This window comes from Sceloporus occidentalis, unplaced genomic scaffold (assembly GCF_023333645.1).
Source record: "Sceloporus occidentalis isolate IW3139 unplaced genomic scaffold, rSceOcc1.0.p SCAF_1, whole genome shotgun sequence".
Taxonomy (NCBI): Eukaryota; Metazoa; Chordata; class Lepidosauria; order Squamata; family Phrynosomatidae; genus Sceloporus; species Sceloporus occidentalis.
Genome location: NW_028316981.1, coordinates 208,312,998 through 208,331,965, shown reverse-complemented (window position 1 = coordinate 208,331,965; position 18,968 = coordinate 208,312,998). Strand labels below are relative to the sequence as shown.

The 18,968-nt window shown below is 40.2% G+C and overlaps 1 protein-coding gene across 1 annotated transcript in view; it reads left to right on the top strand.

The window, feature by feature from the left end:
• The first annotated feature begins 17,344 nt into the window (after window positions 1-17,344).
• PDE6B (phosphodiesterase 6B) overlaps window positions 17,345-18,968 on the top strand; it is a 58,938-nt gene continuing 57,314 nt past the window's right edge. Inside the window, exon 1 of the mRNA XM_089488696.1 lies at window positions 17,345-17,812. Within this exon, the coding sequence (XP_089344822.1) occupies window positions 17,345-17,812 (468 nt within the window). The remainder of the gene's footprint in view (window positions 17,813-18,968) is intronic.

Genomic DNA, 18,968 nt, shown 5'->3' with positions numbered 1-18,968 from the left:
TCACCCAGAGCTGAAGAAAGTCCATTTTGAGACCCAAATGTGTGAGTTTTGAGTGTGGAGTAAAAGCAACAAGTCTCTCTATTATTATTTGTCATGAGGCAACTAAGAACACAGTAGAACTGAGTGGAAGAAGCCCCAGATGTGATATCACATTTAGTTTTACTTTTGGTTGAAAATGGAGTGTGTGGTTTTTGTTTGCCTTTTGCTGCTGCTGTTGTTAAGTTTTGCATCTTATGGGGATAGTTCTACATTTTATTTTATTTTTTGGTGGCTTGGGCCATTTCCTGAAGATTTGGGTTTTTTTGTTCAGGCTTAAAAACTGAGTTGAAGGGACAGTGGTTCTCCAAAGGGGCCTGTGGGTTGCACTTTCCTCACCCCTAGTCTATGCAATAGAGTATTTGATCATGACAGCTAGGCTCTGCATAAGGCTGAGGCAAACAGAAAGAATGGAAACAGCTTGGGGGTAGCTCTCCCTCGTGCCTTCACCAAGTTGCCATCTGCCATCACTGAGATCTCAGGAAGGAGAAAGATGAGCAACCCCTCACTGCAGTATCCACTGAATTTTGTAATTAAGAATCTAGTACCCGAGTTTGCAATTTTTCCTTTGCCATCCCAAACTTTTTTCCTTTTATGCCATATTCTTTAGATTGTACTCCTAAAACCAGGGACTGTTTCCATTCTGAGCTCTGTAAGTCACTCAAGGAGCTTTTTTGATTGAGGAACAGGATGATAATCCTTTAAATAAATGAAGATTTTCATAGAATCATAGAGTTGGAAGAGACCTCAAGGTCCATCCAGTCTAACTCCCTATCATGAGGAATACACAAGCAAAGCACCCCAAATGATGGTCATCCAACCTCTGTTTTAAAACCTCCAATGAAGGAGACTCCACCACACTCCGGGAGAGCGTTCCACTATTGAACAGTTCTTACTAACAGGAAGTTCTTCCTAATCTTCAGGTGGAAACTCTTTCTCTGTAGTTTACACCCATTACTCCATCTCCTAATCTCAAAGCAGCAGAAAACAAGCTTGCTACATCTTCAGTATGACATAGTTTCAAATATTTAAACAGGGGTATCATATCACCTCTTAACCTTCTCTGCTCCAGGCTCAACATATCCAGCTCCAAGTCACTTCTCACAGGGCATGGTTTCCAGATCGCTTAGCATTTTGGGTTACCCTCCTGTGGACATGCACCAGATTGTCAATATCCTTTTTGTTTGTGGCAAGTTTGTCTTAGTCCCATTGCTGGGTTCAGTAGTACACAAACAAATGTTCTTGATACCAATTTAACTCTGGGCAAATCACACCCTCTCAGCCTCAAAGGGGGCAAAGGTAAATCCTCTCTGAACATATCTCACCAAGAAAACCCTGTGATAGGTTCTCCTTAGGGTCACCATAAGTCAGAAACTATATGATGGGAAACAACAACAACAACCCTGCTCACATAACAGCAGTCCCAAGGAACGACTAGTTAACCATTTGAAGTCTACTGGGTAAATGTGTCCTATAGACTACTATGTCTTCTCCCACTATGTTGATCCTTTAAGAGAGAGGAAATTAGTCCCCCTCCCTTTGCGACTGGAAGGCAGACAACAGTCTTCAAGGAACACGTTGCAGGTTTGAAGCCTCTGGGGATTAATCCATGACCCACTAGTAGATTGTAATTAAAAGATCATGAACTGTTCCAGACTTTGCAGATCAGCAATAGCCCTAGGTGGAAAGGTCTCAGATATTTCATTCATCCCCAGCACAAGTGTGAAGGCAAGCTCTAGTTCAAGCACAAACTATCATTACGTAAGGCATAGTCACACTTATGAACGATTACTCTTGACCCTTTGGTTAACTCTGAGTGGCTGTGGTCCTCTTGTCAGTTCTTAAGTGATAGTATTTGGACTTCTATGCATTTTTCACAAGAGCAGACTATAATAATGAGACTCCCTCACAATAGACACTGGTTGTTGGAGCACATTAGTGGGAAGGTGCTAGTGGCCCGCTTGTGGGCTTCCTAGAAGCATTTACTTTGTACCGTGCCTTGAATCTTGGGGAAAGAAGGGTAGGAAATAATTTTTTGCATCATCATCATCATCATCATCATCATCATCATCATCATCATCTCGTTGACCCCTATGGAGGGATGAGGGACTAGGCAGGCCTTGAGCCTGGTTGGCTTTGACTCTACTTATAGCTGTAACAACTTTAGCAATGGCCACGTTGAATAAGGGCTGAAAAAGGAACAATCTTGGCTCCAACATGCACCAAGTGAGACATGCACCAAGCTCTCCTCAAGGAGGTATACATGAACTTGGACTATTTCAGACTGCATGTGGAAGTTCACCAGGGCTGGCCCAAGATATTTTGCTACCGGAGGCATAGTAGGAAATGGCATTGTCTCCTTTCCCCTCCAAGTAATACTGAAAGTTGGGCAAAATATTTTGGCACAGAAGATTCCTCAAGCATCTTTTCCTGTCTTTAGAGGTTCAAATATCCTTTATCCAGAATTCCAAATTCTGAGATACTCCAAAATGCAAAACTTTTTGAGCTACATACCTCTACCGCATTTGCAAGGCTGGAGAGAGACGTGGCTGAAGTGAGAGGTGAGAATCTGTGAAATGATGGGAGTTGTGGACTCTTGGCAAACACTATGCTTGGCTACCCACAGATCCTCAGTCTTTCTCCCACTTCATCATGTCTCATTATATATGTGCAAATACAGGCATTCCAGAATCGAGAAAAATCCATAATATGGAACACTTCTGTTCCCAAGCATTTCAGACAAGGGATAGTGAACCTATAATAACAAATTAAATAATTAACAGTTTGTTGCCCTGTCATGACAGTCAAAATCAGTGGTCATGCTTTGTTGAATGGTAGGGCCAATCCAGCAAGGACAGGCATAACAGAATGCTTCTCCATACCAAAAATTGCTTCCAGCATAAACAGTTCTAACATGAGAGAAAAGATTCCAATCTAGCCAGTTTGTTCCACTTTAAGCCAGATGCCCAGTTCTATGAATTTGTATCTCCAACTGGATATGGTAGATCCAATGTTCAGATTTACCAGCTTCATGAAAACATGTTCAGCATTCTTCCCTTATAAATATCACCTTCTCCATTCTGTTTTTCCAGGATACATAAAAGAAGCACAGGGCCTTATTTTTTTTTTTAATTTACCCAAGTTGGGGCAGATTTTGTCCATCTTTTCTTTTCTAAATAAGAAGGAGTAACTACAGATAATAATTTTTCTCACTCGTCTTTACTTGGGGTAAAGAAATCAATAAATAACCTTCATATATTGTAGAGTTATTTATATTAAATAACACTCACATAGCCAAAGCAAATAGGCAAGAAAATGTGAACAATTAATCCTACCAGCTATGTATAAGAATATCTCAAAATACCAAGTGAAATGCCATGTTTGAGAGTCTTCAAAGTGTTTCCTTCAGGCTTGTTTGGCTGTTTTTAATCAGAACTGATTAGATGATGGCTCTGTACAGATGACGTTTAATCCCATTCAGATTAGAGACATACTAATAATACCTTATTATGCAGTGTAAGATTTTCATTTGTTGTCACATCTGCCACTGAAGAATATAATGTGCACAGTAAGCAAAGCTAGCCTTAAGGAAACACTTTGAAGACTCTCAAACATGGCATTTCACTTAGTATTTTGAGATATTCGTATACATGAAGAAACTATTTCTTCTCGCCCTTGCCTACCTCTATGATTGAAATACTCCCCTTGCTTTGATAGTTGATGAAAATTGGGGAACTAGGTAGATTTAATGGAGGGATTAGACAAATTCAAGGAGGATAAGACTATTAAAGGGTAACTGGTCATGATGGCTATATATTTCCTTCAGTGCTAGTTGCTGGGAAACATGAGCAGGAGGCAGCTACTGCACATGTTCTGCTTGTGAACTTCCCATAAGCATTTGGCAGCCGCAATGGAGAGAGAATGTTAGACTATGTTGGGCCTCCATTTAGGGAACTTATAAATTAAAAATCACACAAACCAGACCAACCAACCAACCATAGTAAAACAAATAAACTGCATTAGCGTTTTTGCAGAAAGTGGTACAAAATGCAGTTGCATGCAATTAAAATATTGCTCTGTCTTCAATATTTTATGGTTTAACCAATGGGCTTGTCTCGGGGTTTTGTTAAGCACCCCTGCATACTCTGCACAGTATTTTGAGTCCTCATATTTTCGTATATCATATCTGGAGATCGCATGTTTTTGAGTGATTGTTGACCTTTCTGGAACACTAGGTTCCCAGGAAAACAGGATTGTTTCCCTCGAAGCATGTGGACATCCAGGTAAACAATCAAATCTAAAGTATTCCTTCCTTCCCCCAAATAATCTGCATTTCCTCCCAAAACTTGAGACAAGTGATCTTTTTCACCTAAAGCAATAATCCAGTCTGCTATTGTGTCCCCATCCAAACTTCCCCATCCATCCATCTCAGGAATATTCCAATCCAATCATCTTTTTTAAAATCACGCTGAAGTTAAAGCCATCAACCAGTCTGGAATCCCATTGTCAATTCCTGGGAAAATACATTCAGCTTTTATTACCTGTCCAGATAGCCCACTGCTTGGTGCTAGTTGTAAGGTATAAACTCCACTATCCCCTTTCCATATTTACATTTTGGTTAGCTCCGTATACTGTGTCAGTTTGAATTGCTATCTTGTGTGTCTGACTGCACTCTGCATTTTTTCTAAATAAAACTTTCTTAATTTACTCCAACCCTGGAGCCATCTTCAGTTTGTACTGCTATAAACTGGTAAACATGGTCCAAGTCTTTTGCAAAAGCTAATTTCCCCAACATCTGAAGTAATGATGACAGTTGGTGGGGACCCCCCCAGTACTCCCACCTGTTCTTTGGGAAACCACTTGTAAGGCTCCTGATGTTGTTGAACTGTGACTCCCAGGCTGCTGCCACACTGCAGAATTGATGCAGTTTGACACTGCTGTAACTGCCATGGTTCCATCCTATGAATTCTCAAGATTTGTAGTTGTTTGTTTTTTGTTTTTGTTTTTTTAGTAATTGTTATTACTTTCCCCCTCAATATCCATAAAGTCTCTCTCTCTCTCTCTCTCTCTCTCTCTCTCTCTCTCTCTCTCTACCTACCTACCTATCTATCTATCTATCTATCTATCTATCTATCTATCTATCTTCATGTACCCACCTTACTATATTGGGCCACTGATTATTTTATTCAGTCATTACAACAACAACAACAACAATTTTATTGATTAGTCAACTGACCATATCAGTCTTTACAAGTATATCTGTGTTGTTTCTTTCCTCCCCTTTCGCCTCAAAGTGGGCATGGCTCTCCTTTTCCCCATTTCTTACTCATAAAACCCCTTTGCAGTAGATTTGGCTGAGAGAAAGTGACAAGCACAGGAAATGAAGTCTAGAATGTGGATCTCCTAAATTCCAAACACCACTCTAATCACAACACTGAACTGCTTCTCCACTGGGGTGGGTTTGATCTACAGGGATGGGTGGTGGATGGGAATCTGTGACTGGAGAAAATGGACCTTTGGGGGACTTCTTGACCACAGACATCCCCCCCCCCCCATCTCCCAAACCCTGAAGCTAGCTTTACTTAATTGAGGCCCAGTACATACGAGTGGGGAGTGGTATGCTGGCATAGATTCCCTCTCACAACAGCATCTCCTCAGAGATGTGTGCCTCTGACTTGCAAATAGTAAGCCTGTATTTAACTTGCAACAACTGCATGCTCCTGAACCCAGTACCTATAGGCGCCGCCATCTACTGGCTGTGCACCTTCAGCCCCCAAGCTTCTCTTAGGCAATATTCAGATGGTGAAAATAATCCAGGAAGAATCTGGGTCAAATCTTTGTTGTTCACATGCATTTTGAATGCATCCGATTAAGTTTTCCAGAGGGCTGCCAAAAACTTCACTTAACCCAAGATAATTGATCTTGGGTTCCCCCCCCAGGTTTTCTTAAAAGATTTACATTGTCAGCTGTGTGAATAACCAATGCGAATAGACCGGCAATAAACTAGGATAAAACTCTGCATGATTTGGACATGTTTGGAATACATCAGTATCATTTCTTCCATCTTTATTCAAATGCGGGCAACAGAACCCACATAGATGTGCATATATGTGGATCTGTCGTGTGAACATAAAACCCGGAATATATGAGTGAAATTATTTGCATAGTTGCACTAAAAAACAACAATGTCTGAATGACCCCTGGGTCAGTCAAACAGGTGCACAACAGCTCCTTGCAGCCCATGTATTTCTTTACCGGAAGGCTGTGAACCATCAACCTGTTCTTATGGATAAGTTAAGCTTCATCTGCCTCTCTTAAGTCTGATTTAAGCAGTTAAGGAGTCCAATTGTCAAAGGCCAAAGAAACTCATGCCCAGCACGTGCATCCACAGAGCAAATGTCGGTCAGGCATCTATTTGCGTTAATGAATGGCCCTTTAATAGGGAAATCTAGGCACAGGTTACAGGATATCTAGATCCAAGAACCTTAACAAAGCAACCTCAGGCTGAATGCATTGCCGAGTGACATACTTAATTAACTGAACAGTCATCCTATGTAAGGGACATGGAAAATGTCAAGAACAACAACAGAAATTCTCCTACCAGCATTTCTGTTATGAAAAAGAACTACATTTTATCCTAGGCAATGAATGATTGCTGCTCTCATTTTAAGAAATTATACATGTGTAAGCCAGTCCAGTGTGGTATAGTGTTATGAGTGTAGGATGATGACTCTGGAGACCAGGGTTCGAATCCCTGCTCAGCCATGGAACCCTACTGGGTTACCTTGAGCAAGTCACACTCTCTGGGCCTCAGTGGAAGGCAATGGCAAAAAATTCTCTGAACCAACCTTGCCAAGAAAACCCAGTGATAGGTTTGCCTTAGGGTTGCCAAAAGTTGGAAAACTGGAGGAAGGAACATTAACAATTTAATATATGCGGTTGACACCATACTTCTTATTTCTATGTATGGTTATGAAAGCTGGGCATGAAGAAAGCTGATAGGAAGAACTTGAAAATTAATTCACTTGAACTGTGGTGCTGGAGAAGAATTTTGCAGATACTATAGACTTCCAAAAAGATAAATAAATGGCTTAGAGCAAATCAGGCCTGAAGTCTCCCTGGAAGCCAAGATGACCAAACTGAGACTGTCGTACTTGGATCATATAATGAGAAGACATGACTCATTAGAAGAGACAATAATGTTTGGTAAGGTAGTAGGGATAAAAAAAGATGAAGACGGCATTACAGAGGGATAGAGTCAATCAAGGAAGCCTTGAGTTTGGTAGGTCTGAGCAGGGCTGTTGATAATGCAGCGACTAGTAGGTCTCCTTCATAGGACTGCCATAACCCAAAGTTGACTTGACAGCAGTTAACAACAACAACAACAAACATCTGGCTTATGACATTACAAATACTGAACAGAATACCAGCCAGTGCATTTTGTGGAAAATACATGGCTTTCTGCAGATAAATCTTTTTTACACAAATGTTTTTGTAAAAAAAGTATAAACGGTCAAACAAATCTGCAAAAAAAGTCTATTGTTGTTGTTGTTGTGCCTTTTTCCAGTTTGGTACTCAAGGGGACTTACGTATAATTAAAAATTCACATAATACAGAAGTTAAAAAATGAATAATGCCAAAATATTTTTAAAGCAATTAAATGCATAAGGGATAAAAAGCAAAACAGCACAAGAAAAATAACATAGTATTTTGAAACCTTCTGAAATTTATTTTGCATGCAAAAATAAGCAAAGCCTTATCTCCCAGTTATAGATAATTTAATTACATTTTTAACCATCGTCTTTTGTATGCTTTCCTCTATGCAGTATCTGCTTTGATTTGTAAGCCACTCTGAATGCTGATTCAGGGAAGGGGTGATTTTTAAAAATGAATTATTTATTTTGTTCCCATTATTTACATATTGCTTTTTATTTTTAAAAAAAATATATAAATTTCACAATAATACAAGAAGGCAGTACCTAAATTGATAAATTCAAAAAATTCAATAAAATTGATAAATAAATAAAGCCATTCAATAAAAAAACAGGGGAAATAAACAGGAAAATGCCTGAGTGAAGATATCAGTCCTCAGCAGTTCCCAGCACTAGAAAGGCTGATAATTTCAATGGGATAACCATTCCATATGAAAGGGGCAACAACAGAGAAGGCTCCCCTCTTCACTATTGTCAAAGGAACCTCACTGGAGCTGTATCTGCACTGCAGAAATAATGCAGTTTGACCCCACTTTTACTGCTATGGCTCCATCTTTTAGAAACCTCAACATTCCATAGCATTGAGCCATGGCAGTTAAAGTAGTATCAAACTGTATTATTTCTGCAGTGCAGATGCAGCCTAGGTTATTGTATAATAAACAGAAGCTCTTCCTTAAAGTATAAAGACTGGAGTGGTCTACACCAGATACTGGCTGAGTCTCCCTTATCCAGAAATATCTGAAATACTCCAAAATCCAAAATTGTCCATATTGGTGAGATAGTGACTCCCTTGCTTTCTGGTGGTTCGATGTACACAAACTTGGTTTCATGCACAAAATTATTGAATATGTTGTATAAAATTACCTTCAGATTATGTGTGTAAGGTGTACATGAAATATAAATGAATTTTGTATTTAGACTTGGGTCCCATCTCCACTTTAAATAATTGTGTGCATAAATGTAATATAAGTATTCCAAAATCCAAAGCAAACAAAACAACACAAAAAAACCCCACAAAGCCAAAGCACTTCTTGTCCCAAGCATTTCGGGTAAGAGAAATGCAACTTGTACAAATACAGTTAAGTAGTAAGGACAGAAGTAGTAAAAGCCTTGCAACGCAATCCTATAATACATGTATACTCAGAGCTGACTGAATGTAAAATTGCAGCCTTGTTATGCAAGCTTGGCATGGTGGAAGCCACAGGCCTCAACATTTGCACCACAGGTGATGCACTGTGGATTTTCTTAATTTTCTTAATGCTATAAGGAGATACACTGACCCAGGAGGCTGCGACCAGTGACATCCGTCTTCTGCCTGGTACCTCTGGGACATGACTGCAATGCATGCATCCAGGTGACGCTTGGAGGCACTGGGGATTTTCCATTCCTATTTATAACTGTTTGGCATCATACTTTATTCAAATGTTCAGGACAAAGAAAAACACTGACCCAGAATGGGCGACAGTAGCATGAACTTTTAATTCTATTTGTTCATTGTTCACAAACTTCAAATCTTAATATGTTCTTCTTCAGATTTTTCATTTGTCATTCTTGTTGTGTGCCTTCAAGTCATTTCCAGCTTATGGTGACCTTAAGATGAACCTATCACCGGGTTTCCTTGGCAAGATTTATTCAGAGGAGGTTTGCCATTGTCTTCCACTGAGGCTGAATGAATGTGATTTGCTCAAGATCACCCAGTGGGTTTCCACTGCTATAGTGGGATCTGGACACTGTCTACCAGACTCCTAATCTAACACTCAAACTAATACACCACGCTGCCTTTGTTACTTTTTAAAGGAACCTGTCTCACACAAACCCTTGTCAGTCCATTCACAATAGTTCCTAATTCATGGAAAACACTCAAAGGCTGCAAACCAGAATTCAAAATTCACTATTGTTTTTTTTAAAGGGAGGGTCTTGTTAACTTAAAAACATGAAATGTTTCCCTGTTTTGGTTCCAAAAAGTCCAACACATTATTATCATTAATACACTATTTCTATGTTCTGCACTGAGCACTTGGCACAGATTTAAACTGTTGTCAGTATAGGTGACCTTGGGCAGGTCACACTCTCTCAGCCTCAGAGGATGGCAATGGCAAACCCCCGCTGAAGAAACCTACCAAGAAAACTCCATGATAGGTTCACTTTAGGGGCTTCCTAAGTCGGAAACAACTTGAAGGCACACAACAACAATAACAACAACATTACAGAGCAATCATGATTTCCAAGTATCTCTTTAACCCAAATGGGCAATCTCAGGATGTCACCATTCATTGATCCACATGTGTTGATATACTACTGGCTTATTTGTTGTTGATGTTGTTTTTAACTGCCCCTGAGTCGAACCTAGCTCATGGCAACCATATGGATGAGACATCTCCAAGACTCCCTATCCTCTACTGCTCTGCTTAGGTCCTGCAAATTCATACACATGACCATCCTAATAGAGTCTATCCATCTAGTGTCTGGTCTTCCTCTCTTTCTTCTACCTTCTACCTTTCCAGCAGTATTGTCTTTTCTAATGAGTTGTACCTTCTCAAGATATGGCCAAAGTATGACAGCCTCAACTTAAACATCCTGGCTTCCAGGGAGATTTCAGGCTTGATCTATTCAAGCCATGGTTGTCCATGGTATCCTCAGCACTCTTCTCCAGCACCACATCTCAAATGAGTTGATTTTCTTCTTATCTGCTTTCTTTACTGTCCAGTTTTCTCATTCATACAAAGTGATGAGGAATACAATGGCTTGGGCAATTCTAACTTTAGTGTTCAGTTGTATATCTTTACACTTTAAGACCTTTTCTAGTTCTTTCATAACTACCCTTCCCATTACTAGCCTCCTTGTGTTTTTCCTTCGGCCTCCATTCTGATCAGTATTTACTCCAAGGTATGGGAATTCTTTTACTATTTTATTTTCCTCATTGTGCGATAAGTGCTAGTGCTATAAGCCTGTTGTAAGGCTAGCAAGACAATATCTCTGAAGTGTATTCAAAGTCAGTAAAATTATCATTTGATCATTAATTGTTACAGCTGTGATAAGCCTCTGTAACTGTGTTTGAAAAATCACCACATTTGTATGAAAGTGAAGTTGATCTGAAGATCTGAGCAACAGAATAGTGCCTTTATATGGTTTTCTCAACTTGGTTCATGGACATAACCTTGCATAATCTTCCACATACAATACAAGGGGATTTCATTCTCTAGCCTGTGGCTTGAATTGCAGGCATTGTGTTATGATGCCACCTAAAGGTTTGAGCAAGAAGTGAAGCACATTGTAGTAACTGGGAAAATACAGTTTTGTTTTAGCAAAAGCAGACACACTGCATAAACGTGAGCTTGGTTAAGTCAGCATTGAGGGTGCATCAACATTGTAGAAATAATTCAATCTGACACCACTTGTAACTGGCATGGCTCCATCCTACAGAATCTTGGGATTAGTAGTATTGTGAGGCACCAACACTATTTGGCAAAGAAGGCTAAAGAACTTGTAAAGCTACACATTCCATGATTCCATGGGATGGAACTATAGCATTGTGAATCCTATTGTTTCAATTGGTCTACTCTGGATGATATAAAAATGTTTTGTAAGTGTTTGGAGAATTGATATTGAGTTGCTAGATGTGGATAAGACAACTCAGACCTTTCCATTAATTTGTTTCCATTCCTCAAGTTCCTATGAACTGCTGTAACTGGCCTAAGCTATGTCTCTTGCCTGTGCAGAATTAATGCAGTTTAAGACTGTTTGAAATGCCATGGCACCATCCTACAGAATCCTGGAATTTATATTTTATTGTGGCATCAATGTTGTCTCACAGAGAAGGCATTGCATTGAGCCATGACAGTTAAAGCAGTGTCAGTGGGAGATGGTTGTAAAAGCATGTCTTTTGTCAGATGGATTTTTCCAGCACAACGAATGACACATTTTTATTAATGTCTCCCTTGGGAAGAAAATGGAAGTACTTTGATGGCACGTGAAAAGGGATGGAGAAAGTCAGTACTCTTTCGTTCTGTTTTGGCTTTCTTTTCTAGTGCAATAAGGCTCCAAGTGTCTCCCACCTCACCCTGGCCAATCCAATTGGTTTAACTAGGGAGAGAAATTCATATTCAGTACCTATTATTGTTTAAACTGTTCTGTTTTACATTTATATTGCAGGATGCTTCGACCCCCTTTTGGGAGAAAAGCAGGGTATACATAAAATAAATTAACAAACAAACAAACAAATAAAATCTGTATCTGTATTTTTACTGCCTTGGTCTAGATCAAAGGAAGTAATGGTGTCACTCTATTCTGCTTTGGTCTGGCCTCAGCTGGAATAGACACTGGGGCCTGTTACAGACTGCCAAAATAAAGCTGCTTGGGGTCTCTTTGGAGGTATGCTATTTAAATGATGCATGGGTCCTAAGAGTCTGGAGGTTGCGCCAAAGCCACACTCCGTTCCTAAGCACTGGAGTGCAGCTTTGGTGCAGCTTCCGGATTCTTAGGATGCATGCATCGTTTAAATAGCATACCTCCAAAGAGACCTGAAGCAGCTTTATTTTGGGAGTCTGTAACAGGCCTATACTTCTAGTGATGCAACCTAGAATTACATTGGCCTTTTTAGCTGCTGTGTCACACTGTTGACTCATGATCAACATGTGGTCTACCAGAACTCTTAGATCCTCCATCCTATATCTATGCATTTCATTTTTTCTGCCTAAGTGCAGTACCTTATATTTGTCCCTGTTGAAATTCATTTTGTTAGTTTTGTTAGTTTTGGCTCAGCTTTCTAATCTATTTAGGTCATTTTGAATTTTGATCCTCTCCTCTGGGGTATTAGCTACCCCTCCTAATTTGGTGTTATCTGCAAATTTCCTAAGCATGCCCTCTATTCCTTGATGCAAACCATTGATAAAGATGTTGAATAGCACTGGGCCCAGGACAAAATCGTGTACCACCTCATTGGTCACTTCCCTCCAAAATGAAGAGGAGCCATTGCTGAGCACTCTTTAGATATGGTTGGTCAACAAGTTACAAATTTACCTAATGGTAGCATTGTCTAGCCTACTTTTTACTAGCTTGTTTGCAAGAATATTATGGGGGAACCTTGTTGAAGATGAAATAGCAATAGCAATAGCACTTTACATTTCTATACCACTTCATAGAGAACTAAGCACTCTCTGTGTGGTTTACAATGTGTAATCCAATTGCCCCAAGATATGCTACACCCACAACATTCCCTTCATCCACCAAGTTAGTAATTTTACATATATATAAAAAGAGAGAGAGAGGTATGATTAGTCTGGCATGATTTGCTTGTAAGCAACCCATATTGACTTTTTGCAATTAGGGTATTCCATTTTAAATGTTCACACTCTCTGTTTAATGATCTGCTCTAGAATATTTCTTGATATTGATGTCAGGTTAACTAGGCAGTAATTGTTTGGGTCCTCTTTTTTTAAGATGGGGAAATATTTACCCTCCTCCAGTCTGCTGGGACTTCTTCTCTTCTTTGGGAAATTCTCAAAGATTATTGCCAATGGCTCTGAGATTACTTATGCCAATTCTTTTAAAATCCTTGGATGTAGTATAAAGAGTAGGCAGGCATTCCTGTAGTACCTTTGTGCTGCATTTCTCCTACTGCATCCTCTGCACCATCTTCTTCAGACCGAGCACCCTTTTCCTTTTGTGAGAAGACTCAGGCAAAGGAGGTGTTGAGTAGTTCTGCCTTCTCTCTGTCCCCTGTTAGTATGTCTTCATCTTGTTCAGGCAATGGCCCTGCCATTTACTTCTTCTTCCTTTTGCTATGGACATAACAAAAAAAAGAGGCCTTTTTCTTTTTTCTTAACCTCTCTAGCAAGCCTGAGCTCATTCTGTGCATTAGCTTTTCTGATTTCCTCCCTACACATGCTAGCTATTTGTTTGAATTCCTCTAAAGGGGTTTCCCCCCTTTTCCATTTCTTATTCATGTTCCATTTAAAACGTAGCTCAGTTTAAAGTTCTTCAGTCATTCATCCTAGTGTCTTGAAACACTTTCCATTTTCCCTCTTCATAGGAACTGTTTGTTCCTATGTCTTCAATATCTCCTTTTTAAGAAACTCCCATCCATCCTGAATTCTCTTCTTTTTTCAAACCAAAATCATATTTTATGGATTGTGGGATATCCCTTCTTTTTATTATTATTATTCCTGACAACAGGATCAGACTCAACTAAAATCTCTTTTAATTCTAACTTTATTATTCCTCAGACTATATATTTCTCTTCTTTAAAACGTGTTTAGTCCTCCTCCATTTCATTTTCATTCTCTCTTTCAATCTTACTCACTTAATTATCCATTACAATCATTTCTAAATTCCTAAAACATTCCAACAGTTTCAAATTCATCAGCTGACTTACTCAAACCTTCATTATCACATACTTTGTCCTTCTGCAACCACACTTTTACATTCATTCTAACTTACTTTCTGTCAGTACTGGCCCTAAAATGGTTTCTTTATGACTCTCTTATTGGCATATATTTCTTACAGCTCCTTCTCCATTTCTATTCACACATAATCCATTTATTACATTACATAAATCCTTATACTTATGATTAATTCGATAGAACATTTTTTTTATTCTATGCATTGTGTCTTCTCCAAATATGTTCACCTACACTGTTTTCCTCTCCTTTCCTGGATTATGCCTTCAACTGGGACAAGAGAAGAGATGACAACCTGTGCATCCAGCTCTTTATGCTTCCTACCCATAATCCCTTATGATATTCTGAAGGCTATGCCTTGCAATATCATTGGTTCCCACATGGACCAAAAGGAAGGGGTAATGGTCAGTGGGCTTGACAAGTTTTGTCAGCCTCTCTTTTACAATGTGGATTACTCCAGGAAGACAATACATCTTGTCAGGCCTGCAAACCACTCCTTCTGTACCCCTTAGCAAGGAGTTCTCCACCACGACCACACATCTTTTCTGAGGCTTGGCAGCGGCCATTCCTTGTGCTGATTCTACCAAGATCTCCTGCACATTCCCTGAGGATGGGCCCTGTTGCTCTTCCTCATCATCACTGAAATGGGAGAGAGCTTCAAATTGATTCTGTAGCTGTAAGCATGCAGAGGGATTCTACTGTATCATATTCCTGTAAATGTCTACCCTCCTGTGTATGAGAACTGACCTCCTCCCCAGAAATTTCCCCTGTGTGTTCCCATCTAAGACAGTGTGTTCCACTGTCTCTGAGAAAACCTCTTGCCCCCTAATGTGCTGATGTGTACATAGCCAGGTCTCTACCTGCTAGACCTTCTCTTCTAAGAGGGCTACCAACTTGCACTTGGTGCTGGTGTAGCTACCCACATCCTATGGTAGGAAAACAAACATAACACAGCAGTTGCAGGTGACTTCAGCAGCTCCCTCACTATTCATGCTCAGGCGTCTTAAGTAGGCACTGAAACAAACCTCAGGGCCTTCTCCTCCAAATCCCCACACTACACACCCAAGTGAAAAAGCAACAACACCTTGTTAGTCAAACCTGTTGACCAAGCTCTGTTGCAACGCTCCAGGGACTGGGGCTGCAGCTATAAAGAGAGCTATCAGCTGCTAGCTCTCCCTTCCACTAAGTCTCTGACTCACTTCTTCTTAGCAAAAGCCTCACCTCCTTCATACCAGGTGCTCAGGAAAGGGAACTGGGTCTATAACCAATAGAACAACAGAGTGCTAACAAGCACACAAACACATCTCCAGTCAGTTCACACAAATAAGCACCCTTGATCCAACAGACAACATGGGCATAAAGAAGCAGCTCCTGGCCATGTTGGAGGCTCGCCATTTATATGACTCATGCATCCAATATGGCTGGAAGCCACACTGAGGCCATGCTCTGGTCCTTTAGACCAGAACAAAAAGGAACCGGGATAATCTGGCTCCTGGCAGCCCTGATCAGCTCCAGCTTGCACAACCTGCTTTGGGAGTGAGTTGTCCAGTTAGTGGGATTTCAGCCCATTGTTGGCTGGAGCGTACTTGAATCCCCACTTGGCCTTGCAAAGCTACTGGCTGACCGTGGGCAAATCACACTCTCTCATCCTCAAAGGAAGGCAAAGGCAACCCCCCTTTGAACAAATCTTGCCAAGAAAATCTTGTGATAGGTTCATTTCAGGGTCAGTGTAAGTCAGAAATGACTTGAAGGCAGATAACAACAATGTATGGAGACCACAATCATGCAAGCCGCAAGTATAGTGTCTAGATCAAGAGAAGTAATAGTGCCACTGTATTCTGCTTTGGTCAGGCTCCAACTGGAATACTGTGTCCAGTTCTGGGTACCACAATTCAAAAAGGACATTGAGAAACTGGAGCGTATCCAAAGGAGGAAGACTAAAATGGCGAAGGGTCTGGAAACCATGCCCTATGAGGAACGCCTTAGGGAGCTGGGGATGTTTAGCCTGAAGAAGAGAAGATTAAGAGGTGATATGATAGCCCTGTTTAAATACTTAAAGTGATGCCATATTGAGGAGGGAACAAGCTTGTTTTCTTCTGCTCCAGAGACTAGGACCTGGAACAATAGATGCAAGCTCTAGGAAAAGAGATTCCACCTCAACATTAGGCTGAACTTCCTGACAGTAAGAGCTGTTCGACAGTGGAACACACTCCCTCGGAGTGTAGTGGAGTCTCCTTCCCTGGAGGTTCTTTAAACAAAGGCTGGATGGTCATCTGTCGGGGATGCTTTGATTGAGATTTCCTGCATGGCAGGGGGTTGGACTGAGTGGCCTTCTGGTCACTTCCAACTCTACGATTCTATGATTCTATGATTCTAAGTATGAATTTGAAAGAGTTGCATTTTGTTCCAATGGAGCTCTTTAACCACTTATCCAAGATGCATCAAAGATCTACACCAGGAATAATCCAGGGTGCTTTCAGCAGAAAATCCAAATCATGCCCCCCATGCTGACAAATAATAGGTGTTTAGCTAGTTTTATTTCCCCCTACTTTTATTTTTCTTGAAAAGAAAATGTATGAAAATAAAATGTAAAATTCAAAGGAGCTGTCCAAGATGCTCAGTCTATTTGCAGGGAGAGTTTAAAGTTTAGGTTAAAATCCAGAGCAGATTCACTGATATACAGTCTTCCAGCTGTCACTGTCAGGGCAAGCCCACTTATAGAATTCATTATTTAGCTCAGTTCATTTTAAGTTTGATAACACTCTACATCTGAGAGCAGGAATAATACGATACCTGGTTAGCTAAGGATTAGAACTGAGCAGTATATGTTTAATCAGGCTTCAGGGAGTTTATACCACTCTTAAAAACCACTGTCAGACGAGAAGAGAGTTGAAACCTAATTGCACACACATACAGGAGTTTGAATATTCAGTAATATTACAGAGTCAGTGTATTGCAGGCAACTGAGGCTTCTAGATACACAATTGTAAGAACAAGGGTTATCTTTGAGAAGCAGGAGATGGAATTATTTACAGCTTTGGAACTGGTCATCTAAGCTGTTTACTTGAGAAGATTTGCTCCCCACATACTCAGCCTGAATATTAGCTTCTTGATGAGTAATTACCTCTACATTCAAGACAATCATACTGGGACCAGGTATTTTGTAACATTCGGCTCCCAAAACCAAAGGCATTGAGCATGAATATTAACAAAGATGAAGTTGAAGCATTCCTGGATAACAACCTGGATTTTGCTAAGCAGTATTTTGAGCGGAAACTGGGGGGCAAAACCTTGTGCGCCATGGCAAACGGTGAAAAATGCTCAGATAATTCTATGGGCTTTGAAGGGCTGGGGCAGGATGAGACTGAAACCCTTTTTGAGCTGATACAAGATATGCAAGACAGCATCAACATGGAGAAAGTTGTTTTCAAGACCCTAAGAAGGATCAGCGCTCTCATACAGGCAGACTGCTGCAGCCTCTTCCTGTACAGGCAGCGAAATGGCACACCAGAGCTGGCAACGCGGCTGTTCAACATTCATAAGGATAGCACCATGGAAGAATGCCTGGTGTCCCCTGACTGTGAAATAGTTTTCCCATTGGACATGGGTGTGGTGGGCCATGTGGCTCAGAACAAGAAGACGGTGAACATCCAAAATGTTAATGAGGTAAGCTGGCCAGATTTCTCACCCTAATCCTGGTAAATGCTGAAAAATAAGATTGTATAGACTGAGTTTTCCTTACCTGGAAATTCAGAATCAGAAATATTCCAAAAAACAAAACTATTTTTCTTGAGTGGCTGAGATAATACATTTGCTTTTGATGGTTCAGTGTACACAAATTTTGTTTCATGCACAAAATTATTTAAAATATTGTTTAAAATTACCTTCAAGCTATGTGTATAAGGTGCATATGAAGCACAACTGAATGTTGTGTTTCGACTTGGATCCCATCTCCAAGTTATCTCATTATGTATGTATTCCAAATTAAAAAAAAAAATTGAAATTCCAAACACTTCTGGTCCCAAGCATTTTTGATAAGGGAGATTCAACCTGTACTATTACTTATGTTTTAAACAGATAGTGAATTCATTTATTCTGATCAAAGTACCAGTGTCCTGTTCCCCCTAGTATTACCTGCTGTACTTACAGGTGGTCCACCACAGATGCAATAAAAATGATGAGAGGAAGGTATCAAGGAATTGGAAGTTTAATTAAAAGGGATGAGGACATACTGCCATTTCTACTGTTAACTGGAGAGGCAATCCACTTTTTGGTTTATGTTTTACAATTTAAATTGAGCACCAGCTTGCTTCTTCAACTGTGCAAGCACCTGCATGGTTAACTTCAAAAAGAACCCTGTCTATATAGTTAGGTTAGTGAATCACAGAAGGCAGAGTAGTTTGAGTGTTGGATTATGACTCTGGAGACCAGGGTTCAATGCCCAGCTCATCCACACACCACAAAAAACATTAGGTGCCCTGGGGCAAGTCTCATGCTCTTGACCTCAGAGGAAGGCAATGGCAGACCTCTTGTGAACAAATCTTACCAAGAAAACTACATGATAGGTGCACCTTATGGCCGCCATAAGACAGAAACAACTTGAAGACACAACAACAACAACAACAGCAACAACAGAGCAATTGAGGTCCATATAAGAAGTGTTTGAACAATTCTCCCACAGGATGATATATCGTATAAGAAACCTGTGTGGATGCTTGCAAAGACCCAGGACACTAGACTAGAGGTTAACCAATTTCCTATTATTTCTAGGAGCAGCTCATAACTTTCAGACAGTATGTAGGCAATACAGAAATAAATTATC